This window comes from Plodia interpunctella, chromosome 5 (assembly GCF_027563975.2).
Source record: "Plodia interpunctella isolate USDA-ARS_2022_Savannah chromosome 5, ilPloInte3.2, whole genome shotgun sequence".
In the NCBI taxonomy this organism is placed as follows: Eukaryota; Metazoa; Arthropoda; class Insecta; order Lepidoptera; family Pyralidae; genus Plodia; species Plodia interpunctella.
In genome coordinates, this window is record NC_071298.1 from 10896002 (window position 1) to 10908916 (window position 12915).

Consider the following 12915-nt stretch of genomic DNA (forward strand, 5'->3'; position numbering starts at 1 on the left):
GGCTATACTTATTTTACAAATTAATAAAATATAACCTCCAAGTGACTATGTAGATGAAAGTTTTTATGAAAATCACGTGTCAGTTAAGAACGCGGGTGAAGCCGCAGACAAAACCTAGTTTGTAATAATTCAGTTTCAAAATGTAAGTTCACAAGTTTCGAACAATAGTGCCTCCACGAATTTCATGTTCGCGTCACATTTTTCACAAGTGACTGCCAGCCAACTCCTAGCGGGATATGAAAAGTTTAGGCTTTCTGAAAATGGCTACTAAACTGCTGTTGATATATAAATAAATAAAACTAATCACGATTTATTTATTTATTTATTTAGCTAAATACAACGGTACACAATATGTGTCCTTTTAAAGTATTTAAGTAGTAAGAAAAAATAGGCACTTACAAAAATTTCTTTGATAAACACAATATTATCATCCTAAACACGTTGACTCACATTCGTCAATCTCACAAAACTGCAAACAATTCCTGACAAGCGTCTTCCATCCATCCACGAACACATCACACTCAGGTTCCTGGTTCAGGAACGCGTTGAGATCCGCTGGCATGCGGCACAGCGGAGACTGTGCATGGGATACAGTACGTGTATGAGGTGTTGCGAACAGTTTTCGTGGTTGACATTTGCGTTGTAAAAGGCTTCTATTAGGTACATACAACAGACATAACTCATTATGAAGTTCAGTGGCATCGATATTACTTCGAAGTACTTTCAAACACATTACTAATTGATAATGATCCCTACGTTTTTTTCGACGAAAAGAAAACCGTTTCTATTACGCCAGTAAATAAATATTTAAACAAGACTTACAGACAAATTTAGTCGAATGTGGACGCGAATCGACAATTTGCATGTTAGATTTTTAATACAAAATCAAAGGATTTAATCCGAAATTAGACCTTCATAGGCACTTTTTAACGTGGAATTCTAAATTGTATTATATTTCTAACTCAAATTCAAATTAAAATCATTTATTCAGACTTTCACATTAGATTCACAGGCACTTTTTCTCGTCAATCTTTATATTTATAGTTATTTCTCACAAGCTACAAACTACTGGCATTTCGGAACGACAACTGCTGAGAAGAAATGCCGAAAGAAACTCATTTGAACAGTGTTGGTCCCTATCATGCCAGATCGGCTTACCATTATTGTTTCTTACAATGTTTTTTTTTCTTTCTAATAATATATAAAAGTACATAATGTACATAGTCAAAAGGTATATCAAAACAGGTTATGATTGTGATCCGAGTGCTGATTATAATATATATATTTATATCGATGTGAAACACAATTAACTTACATGAAAATATATGAGAAACGAGATGACCTGTTTCCCTCTGGCAGCACCCGTTCACGAGTTGAGCACGCATGGGACAGCCATCGCGTAGCTCAACCATAATAGAGGGAACATCACGACCCGGCCCACCATTTCTTAAAAGCTACAAACTTCTTGCACCTTAGAAAGACCGCACTGCTGATATGAAATGCCGATAAAACTCGTTTAAAACGTTGACGTTTTCATGTACTATAATAACGTAGAACATTCATGTTTGTGATCGAGTGCTGATTAATATAAAAGATCGCGGCTAATCTACACAACCTCCTCAATTTTTTTTTCAATCTTTAAAAAATAGACGAAATCTAGACGAAATAATAACATAATATTTTTTTGGAAAGTTTAACTCAAATGTATATATATATATTATAAATAAACATCACACAGATTGAGCTAGCCCCAAAGTAAGTTCTAGACTTGTGTTATGGGATACTAACTCAACGATACTATATTTTATAACAAATACATTTATAGATAAACATCCAAGACCCGGGCCAATCATAAAAAGATCATTTTCCATCATGACCCGAACGGTGATCGAACTCAGGACCTCTCGGTTCAGAGGCAAACATTACCACTTCGCCACTGAGATCGTCAAAGCTCGTTTTCAAAAAGTCTTGTCAACTTATATGATTTAGCTACTTGATTAAATATAAAATTAAATGTGACTTTAATTAATCAGTTTTAATTACTATATTTTCGGTCCCATTAATAAGTAATAGAAATTCTTTGTGACTCCAAAATCCGCGACGTCACAATACATGTCCTTACATATTATAAAACAAAGTTCTCTACCGCGTCTGTCTATTTGCGATAAACTCAAAAACGACGGCACGGACTTTCATGAGGTTTTCGCGAAAAGATTGTGTGATTCCCGAGGAAGGTTTACGTATAATTTATTATGTTTTTACCCGAGCGAAGCCGATATGGGCCGCTAGTTATAAATAAATGCAAGCTCCACATAAAATATAGTTTTTGACATTAGTAAAAAGTATCAAATTTGACTAGTTGGAAAGTAGCCAATTCTGACGCTGCTGTTAGACGACTACCATCAGTAAATAAAACTTTAACCGCTCACTAAAACTTATCCACGACACTAGCCCCACAGCCCTAAACACTGCACCGAATGTCGTCAATAAAAATGATAAAGGCCGAGATTACGGTCCCTTCCAATCGGGGATTCCCCGGGGAACACGGCTGGGCCGTAAAATGTGCGTTATAGTGCGTAGTCGAGGTCCTGGCTGAGCGATAACGCGGGAAAACAAGCGATGCCGTGTGACGTCTTTTTGTTTATTTTATTTTTTTCGGTAAACTTCTTGAACTTAAATAATCACGTCGCGGTCTCCAGTGTGGAGGGATCCGGAGCGGAATTAATAAATTATATAAATATTTTAATGAATTTTCTTCTACTAGTTTGCCAGGGCTACATTTTTCTATAGACAAAATTAGGGCGGCCAACGTCTGCATTGACCGACGACCGTGTAAATAAGGCTGCTTACAAACTATATATAGTTAATATCTCTTAACTGAGTGTGGTCATGGCATGGAATTTTTGTGATATATTAATGTTTGCTATTGTTTTTTTTTTTCATTTCACACACTAATCAATCGTCAACTGGGCTTCCTCGTTCTAGATTTTCTCTTTTCGATATATTCCATAACCGAGAGCAAGCCTACTAAAAATGTGTATATGAGCAGCATGGATATTTACTGTTTTTGTACAAATACTCTATTGCAGCACTAATACACGCACACCGTCGTGCAGCGCTCCGTCGCTTTCCTAAGACGCCAGGTTACATGCGTTTGTGAATTTTTCACGTCTCCAAACACAGCCAACTGCATGACAAATACGTCCGTGTTGTTCGTCTATGCTTTGGTGATAGGGGTGAATTTACAATAGGTTTAGGTAACTGTACAAAGGCAATTTGGATCATATTTTAGTGTGTTTCGATTCTGTTGTGGCGTTTTCGTGATTCGTGAATAATTAATATGACCTCCGATGTGTTTGTATGCGTCAGTAGCTACACGGCATTAAAGGTCCTACTGCAATGCTATATGTTTTGGATAAAATTAAGTTTCGCCGTTTGTTGAGACTAAAAAAAAATATTAGTTCTTCTTGTAGTGCCTCTCCATTACTGGAGGTTGGCCGTCAGTTCCGCAAACTTCTCCCTGTCCATCACTAAGCCAAACAGGTGTTCCACTCTGTTGATTCCAGTCCAATCCCTTATGTTTCTCAGCCATGATTTCTTACGTCCACATGCACGTTTTTGCCTTCAATTTTGCCCATGATAATAAATTGAAACAGCTGATATCGGCCGTGCAAAACATGTCCCAGATATGCAACTTTGCGCTTTTTAACGGTTTGCAACAACAATTAGTTCAAACAACTCTAAAATTAAACATTTATTAGACACGAAAATAAGTAAATAATGAATAAAATCAATATATTAGGACAAATCACACAGTTTGAACTAGTCCCAAAGTAAGTTCGAGACTTGTGTTATGGGACACTAACTCAACGATACTATATTTTATAACAATAACTAACTGATAATAAACATTAGCATTAGATATGTGATTATCGCGACTACGAATTTTGTATAAATTTAATATAATTATTCAATTATTCTCATATAATAAATTATACAAGGCTTGCTTATGCAATAACATACTCAATTCTTCTGCACACAATGTATTTGTTTAAATATATTAATAATAGACTTAAACTAATTTAAATAGACGAGTTTGGATCTACTGTTCAATGAAATTACTGTAATATATTGTCTGTAATCTGCACCTATAACATAAAATTAATAAAACAATGAATTGAAAGAGAAAATTTCAATAGTGTTCCTTCTCCCCTATTAATTAATTTGGTCATGTCCAATCCTTGTCATCATGGTCCATCTGATGTTGTAATAAAAACAATTCGTTTGATAAGATTACGAGGAAACTTTGCCAGATTAAACCGTAACTTTATTTTGTTAAAGTTTTAGTTATGATTTGCTTACTATATTTTATTGGGCTGAAAAATATGCTAGCTATCTGAATGAAACATTTAATAAAGTTTTGATATTTATATTATAATAATACTATTAATAGAGCAGACTACTTCCCATTAGGTAAAACGCATGCTTGTTCGTTCGCCTTCTTGACAGAATAACAAAAATATGCTATCCGTTATTATGATTATTATGATAATAATAATCACTTAATAATAATAATAAGTCTTACACTTTTCTTAAAAATAGTTTGTTGCGGCCATGCTTTGAATCGTGTCCCATTTTAGAACAAACATTTCACAAGACCTCTAAATGTTGGACCCATATTCGCATGCAAGGCCTCAAAGGACTTGGCTAGAACCCGTGAAGGTATTCCATGAGACATCAATAATAATAACACAACACACGATGTCACTGAATTTTTCAAAGAGCATCACGCACAGGTCGCACAACTCACCGAAAAGCAAATCCGGGTAAATCTTATCAAAGATCGCGAACAGAAATAAATAGACACACAGATGCACAGACAAACAGACGCAACACTGGAGCGAACAACACTAAACCAGTCTTTAGGAAACCACTCTGCTACTGAAGTTGTAAAGATTAGAAACTATACGAACTAATTATAAAGCTGTTTTTGTTGCGCTCCATTCATCTGTTGCTGTCGAGTCTGTGATGCGGTAACGAATTCTAACAAAGTGTTGATGATTTTTTTTGTCTGGATGATTCATTAATTATCATTACCTAAATCTGTACTTAAAATCTTGCCGATATGTCTGTCTGGACATAAGAAAACAATTCGAAAAATATTTTGTGTAGGTTGCTCTGTTGGGCCGGATATTTCAAAAATTACTAAATTATCAAATTATTAAACAAATTATTATTATTATGTATTTTATCTTTACAGGTAGGTAAAAATAAATCATATATAAATAAGTAATTTAAGCAGTGTCTCAGTAGTATACGTTTTATGACTATCTTCAAAAATATCTCCATCTGAGTGATGTCTAATTAGTTAATAGATATTAAGAAACCAAATTCATGGGTAAAACCTAGACTTTGTACAACTTTTCCAACCAAATAAATTCACTGAATATAGAATTTATAGCGCAAAATTAAATAATTGGCTCGTGTCCAATTTCCCGGGACTATGTGACAATAGTAAGGGTCGTTCAGACGTTTGATCCCAGTTTATTTTAATATTCTATTACACAAATCAACATTTACGTCCATTGTAAAAAGCAAAAGCGCAATATTATGACCCACTTATAATAATTTTAGTAACTAATGAGAAAACATTATAGTTTTTAGTATTATTAGAGATATTTATAAGGTCGGTTCTAAAATACGACCTTGAGGCACCCCATGTTTTGAAAGGTCTATAAATTATTTGTTTCAAATCAAATTGAAAGATAAAATTATAAATAAATTAAAAAATAACATAGTGGCCAGTGTGAATAAGGTTTATTTATAAGAATTAATATTTGGAGAATGTGTACAAATATGTCGTTGTGATAAATAATGTGAAACGCCTCAGTCGAGTCAGTAGACTGAATTCTCTCATTTGTATTGTGATAACCGGTGAATCAGATGTATATTTGGAACTCGGTCAAACTTGAGGGCCACGGTCTGTTGCGATACTTTTCGCTTTCAATCAACTATTTTTAAGAAAACAGATTCTTTTTATATAACTTATGCCCGTGATTTTAGTAGCTGCAGTCTGCGCGTGTGAATTTGTTTATATATTTACCGAATCAACGTAACCTGTTACTCAACCGTTTTGGCGATTTTAATTAGACGACTAATTAGGATATAATTTGATTGATATTTCTAAAAATCTTTTTTCGAGAATACGGGCCAATTCATAATTGTGCGACAATTTATTGAAAATTATATATTTCATTTACATTTTAATAATTACTAAGAAATATATAATTAATAAGAAGATATAATATTTTATTCACGAAAAATGCTATAATTATGTCAAAATAACTATTTTGAAATATTCTCTTGTCTGTTAAATGCATACCATTTAAAGTTAGCAAAATTGACGTGATGAATGTTGTCTTGACGTAACGATTGCCCAAGGTAAATCTATTTTGGATCATCGTATATAGATATTTTTATGGGTACCTCTAATTTATTTTCAGTATCAACTAATAAAATAAGTAATTTTATTTGAAAATCCTTGTTATATACTAAAAAAACAGGTATTAATCTAGTTAAAAGTAGTTCTATTCCTTGCTTTGTCCATTCTAAGATGTCGTTCATATAGAGATTTGAACACATAGGTAATTAAACTACAATGAATATTTTTATGAAAGCAAGGCCGTTACTATTTATTTCCCTCTCTTTTTCTCTCTCTTTCTCTAAGTATTTTTCAACTTTCCTGCCAGGTATTATTTCTTCTTAGTTGTCAGACCATTGACCCGCATACCCTTCTTGACGTCATTAAGCCACGCTCACTCTTGACTAAACTATACAAAGGGCCCATAGATAAAAGAAATATATATTTATCTATGGGTTTGCCCCTTCTGCCATCAGTAGCTATTTCTCAGTACTATTCCTTTTGTTTTTCATAGAAAGACAGTTTGATTATTTTTAGATGTCATATCGCGTTAGCGCCGTCTGCTTATTATATAGGTTTAAAATTATCTTGATCTATGTATTCTTCATTATGGTGAAATATAAAGGTGATGCACCACTATACTGTTGAAACAAGCAAGTTACTTTCTTCTTGAGTAATTCATAATTATTCTAGCAAGAATCTAGAAGATGTTTCTTGCAATTTCCCAAAAGGTTGTCTGGAAGAAATTGCTTACAGCGATAAGGCCGCCCTTTGCCTGTGTGTGATTATACATTTTGTACTTATGTATAACTGTGTCATTAATTTGTGCAATAAAGAATGTTTGTATTGTATTGTAATTCGCAAATTTTTGAGGTATTATTTCCTTTAATATGCAATGTTTCTAATAATATATTTGTTTTGTGAATCCTCTTAAATTGATACTAATTGATTGATTGATTGACCGATGTGGGAATGAAATATATAAACATTCAATATAATCTAGCTTTTTAGCGTTATCTTCAATTTCTTCTTCACTTTGCACTGTATTTCTATGTTAAACTAAATATAATAGGTACCTATATATTTTAGGGATATATATTTTTTGTAGTCTTTGACTATGTATGTATCTTGAATGGCCATTAGATCATCATTTAAAAACTTCTTTTCTCAGAAAAAAATGTAGAATCTTATATGCATGGATCCAATTTGTGGTCTCTTGACTATTATTCTCCATCTCACTTCTGAAAGTTTTCCCAGTTGCTTCCCCAGTGGCGGTGTCCAGAGTTCGCTTTTCTACTGTCACCACTTCTCCATCACCTGTTGACGCTTAGTTCGGAAACAGTGGAACGTAAACCTTAACCTCAATTGTATTAATGCCAACGGTTGCCAACAGTGATCGAATCGGGCTTTATGAAAATTCAGTCAAGACAAAGTTTACGAGATGCCAGGAACGTTAGAAAACAACAAAAGAAACTTTCTCGACAGATTATCGTGAAACGAAACGTTTTCAGCCGTCAGTGTCGGAGTGTTTCCCCGGAGATTTAGCCCTTGGGGCAAAGCTAGCGCCGGCATCGATAGTCAGAGCATAACACAAGTCTCGAATGATTTTGATTTCTGTGTGATTTTGTCTTAATATATTTATTTCTATCAACATAACTGTAGCTACCTTCTGCTATGGAACCGCTGCGCGCGGACGCCGGTGTCGGGGCGCCCCCCGGAGGTCTTGCCCATGGGTCCAGGCTAGCGCCGCGCACCGCCGCGCCACGCCATGCTTTGTTCTATATGCGCTGGAACAATAAATAACACATTTGATGAGTTGAAGAATTCGATCGAAAACATTAGATTATAATCGATTAATAGATTAGTTCAGTGGGTGAAACTCATAGACCAATATATATATATAACTCAATAGACCTAAATTTTAATTTCTAGGCAAAAAATTACGTTAATTTATGTTAAAACCAGCAAACAAGAAAGTTTATAGAGTAGATATCAGCTGTTGCCCGTGGCTCCACCCGCGACAAAAAGGAATCTATGCTCCTCTCCACCCTTCGTGTGTCAATCAGAAGTCAAAACCCTTTTTATTTCAGAAATTGAACATCCCTTCCAATAGCAAATATCTACATGTATGTACAGTCTGCAGCACACGCCAAGCATCCCGAATCCATTGCAAATTCGTCGATATTACCACCTCATAAGGGTACAGGGTATCTTGACGTCGACTGTACTCAGCCGCCGCCTTTATGGCCGGGCGTATGTTTGACAAAACTTCTATTTCCCTAAACACGACGTCTGACAGCACCACTGTCGTGTTGATGGACAGGTACAGATATACATAAAAATAGATAGTAAGTGAAGTGAAACTAGTCAGGACCGGAATAAAAACTAATACAATCTTTATTTATTTTTTATTTATTCAAGAATAAACTCTTAAATTACATACAATAATAATGTACAAAAAGCATTAACAGGTTCATACATCAGATTCGATACTCTTAGGTACACACATAATCTTCGCTTGCTTAAAATACCAACTATCCAAAATTTAATTTAACAAAACTTAAGATAGGTGATACTGATAATACTGCAGCACACGTCAAGTATTATTAGTTTCCACTGATCTGAATAGGTCACATTATATTCCATCCCAACTAATAGTATATGGAAGTTTGTTTGTTTGTTACCTCTTCACGCTGTATCTACTCAACCAATCTTCTTGACATTTTGCATATATGTAATTTGAAATATGGAGAAGGACATAGGGTACCTTTAATCCCGGAAAATTAACGCGGGCGAGCGAAGTCGCGGGCGCAATCTAGTCTACTTATAAAAAAGTTGACAAAGTTCCGAATCAATTAACATATTTATAAAGCACCTTTGATAATTGATGAGTTTTATTACAAACTAGATGTTGCCCGGGGCTTCGCTCCCGTGGGAATTTTGAGATAAAAACTAGCATATACCAATCTTGGATAATGTACCTTTCTAATAGTGATAGAGTTTTTGAAATCGGTTCGATAGTTACGGAGATTACCCGCCTCAAACATACAAACTCACAAACGCTTAACTTCTTTATAATAATAGTATAGAAGTATAGATAATGTTTTTCTTTTCTTTATTGCAAATAGGTATATTTTTTCTTTCTAGTTATTAGGTTATCTGTGGATGTGATCGACCTGGATCGACAGATGTGGGCCACGCAAAATCTGTGCGCATTTGATACTGGCCCGAGAACATTGTTTTAGTGTTCTGAATATCAGATTTGCTACGGTGCAGCTAATTCCTAGAATATATGCAATGTCCGGTCTTCTCTTGGAATAAATTAGTCAGTACTAACATAAATAACAAGAAATACGTTTGTCTGTTTATTTAAAAAATATTTTTTGTGGCTTTCTTCTTCATCCCTTACGGCTGAGGGTCGTGGTCATTACGTGGAATTAAACACACGCAACTAATATCTTAGCTTAATGGAGTGGTTTGCCATTGCCTTCTCCATTTCACACACTATACTTACTTATAGATGATAAATTAACGACTAGAGTAATGATTTTCTCACGTGTCTCTCATGTTTCCCTTGTAACTACTACACATGAGTCAGATTGGTATACAAATTCACCTGGCACAAGTAGTATTCGAACCTGGGACCTATCGCTTCACAGGCGTCTTAACCATTACACCACCAAATACGTACACCCCTAAAAAAAAACTAAAATTTTGCGTGTACAATGTACAATGACTACGATCGATACGAATATTGATATACGCACATACGAATGTTGATGTTAATATAAATAAATATATTAGGACCAATCACACAGATTGAGCTAGCCCCAAAGTAAGTTCGAGACTTGTGTTATGGGATACTAACTCAACGATACCATATTCTATAACAAATACATATATAGATAAACATCCAATCAGAAAAATCGTAGTAAGTAATGACTATTCAATAAAATGTTGTCATCTGAATTATGCATCTAAGTAGTACAGCCAGCACTTCTTAGATTTGTCACTATACTCTTACCCCCCTATTAATAAAAACGTTATTCTCTGATTAGGCTCGGAATAATTATAATTGTCTCGTTCTTTCAATGTCAAATGCTGAAAAGAGAGAGAGGGACAAAACAAAGATACACTACTCCAAGCCTAATCAGAGAATTAAATGTTTATTAATAATGCAGGCTTTATTTTGTTTCTTACTTATTAATTAATTTGGTTTACTCAAGAAATTGACCGAGATCAATATAAATGTCTTAAAATGACAATATAAAAGACTTGTTTATTTTATGGTACATTGTTTGCAAAGCACATGATACATTACGGTCAAAAAAAATTCAAACTGAAATAAAAGCTTCAAAAAAAATAAATATTGGCCGTCGTCGTAATACAAAATTGATGAGAAAAGTACATTTCAGCCGGCTACGTGAACTTCAAAATTCTTTAACGGTCCAATTCGACGTCGTGATTTAAGGATAAGATTACACTGGTAAGTGTAAGCGTTTTATATATATATAAACTAGCTTTCACCCGCGGCTTCGCCAGCGTGAACTTCGCCACGGGAACAGTACTTTTTTGGGGATGACAGTAGCCTATTTGTTCGTCCGTACTCCTGACTATACGTATGCAAAATTTCAAGAACATTGAAAAGTGTAGCGTTGAAATAACAAACATACATACACAGACACATCCTCATAAACTTTCGCATTTATAATATTGGCAGGATTTAATTTATAATATAACAATTTAATTTATATTATAATAATTTGTATAATTTATATCATAATTTGTATAACCAGGTCTAGTTTATAGCCAGATCGCCGGTACTAGGTTTCATTATCACAAATTATTTTTCTGTAATATTTAAATATAAATTATCGGATATTTTTCTTCATATATTTAAGTAGTAAGCTTTCGCTTAAAAAAATAGAATATTAGGCCACAAAGCGAAGTGCTCAAAACAATTTTAAAAATAACATTTCCAATCTCAATACAACACGAACCCGCGTCAATCTCCCTCGTCCGCCGTTTACGATCGTGTATCCGCGCCCTAAAGGCAGTTTCGCGAAAAACTACCACGGAAATTGAATGGAATTTCATTCCCAGAGATGACGCGATTCGACGGACGGGAAATTCTCGGGCCGTATCGGCCGATATGATATTTTAAGTTTTGTGTTTTAAAACACATGTTTATGAAGTGAGATATATCATACAGTGAGATGAAACAAGTTCATAGTAGTTACCTACTTTGCGTTACAATCTTGTGATGTGTGGCCTAGTTAACAATAGAATAGGACTATCATAACTACCTACTGTGGATGTCGTACAGAGCGATTAAAGGACTATAGTCTTGGCAACGTGTTGGCAACAATTTATTTCGTGCGGACGCTCATAAAATATCATTGTCAATATCTCGGGTTCTAAGCAACGTATCGCGATGAAACCTATACCAGATTTTATGTTAGACTATGCGCTATATAACTATGAAAACCCCATCCAATTCTATCTAGTAGTTTTTGCGTAAACATGTAGACAGACAGACAAAAATTAAAAAAAGTTTTGGCTCCTATTAGTCCCATAAGGGGGTCTTATAAATATTTTTCTTTCATATTTATCATGTACATACATAGCGCACTTACGGTTTTATCATATGTATAGATTTTTCAATGCGACAAATATAATCTAACATTGTGACCGACCACTACTGAGAAGATATGCCGAAAGAAACTCACTATAGTTTTTCAGACGTACTGAATAACGTCTGAAAAACAGTATGCGGCTACACTTTTCTGATAAAATCACTAGAAACTCGAATAAACAGTGTTGGGGGCTTATAAATAGACTAGTTGTTCGCCGCGAACTTAGACCGCGCGAACACAATAAATTTTTACAAAATTGTGAATATTTCAAAAAAGATTTAGTTGCCCCACGAACTTAAAAATTCTATTGACAGATCCTACATACCTTTGAAATTTTCATGGCGTTAAAAAATACATATAAAAAATGTGTTTTTGCCCCAAGTAGATTTGCAGACCTCGCTCGGTCAATTATTTCAATAATATATAAGGAGATTATATACAATTCTGTAAAAAAATATACATTTTCGTTGCAGAATTTCAGTACAATCCAGTGTTATCTGCAGAAGCGAGCCACTCAATACAGCTGTCGCAATATACCACATATCGCGCGAGGAGAATTCTATATTTTATCGGAAATTCAGTCTAAACGTTGCACGGCTTTTAAAATTATAACGTAGCTATTTTATTTCTCATATTTCTTCTTCAATATCGACATAATTGTTCTTCTAGTGTAGTAAAAATTCTATCAATAAAGAAGAATGCTAAAAAACCAGCTCGAACAGAAAAATAACATATATTAGAATATTTATTATTTAGTATATATAAAAACCTAATTAATTATACTTATTTGTAAAAAGTTTATTGCACGAAAATCCTCCTAATATTATAAATGCCAAAGTAAGTTTGTTTGTTACCTCA

The 12915-nt window shown here is 34.2% G+C and overlaps 1 protein-coding gene across 1 annotated transcript in view; it reads right to left on the reverse strand.

Moving 5' to 3' along the window:
- LOC128669732 (innexin shaking-B-like) overlaps window positions 1-12915 on the reverse strand; it is a 47099-nt gene that overhangs the window by 5502 nt on the left and 28682 nt on the right. Inside the window, exon 2 of the mRNA XM_053744793.1 lies at window positions 8088-8208. Coding sequence (XP_053600768.1) covers window positions 8088-8152 — 65 coding nt within the window. The 5' untranslated portion in view covers window positions 8153-8208. The remainder of the gene's footprint in view (window positions 1-8087; window positions 8209-12915) is intronic.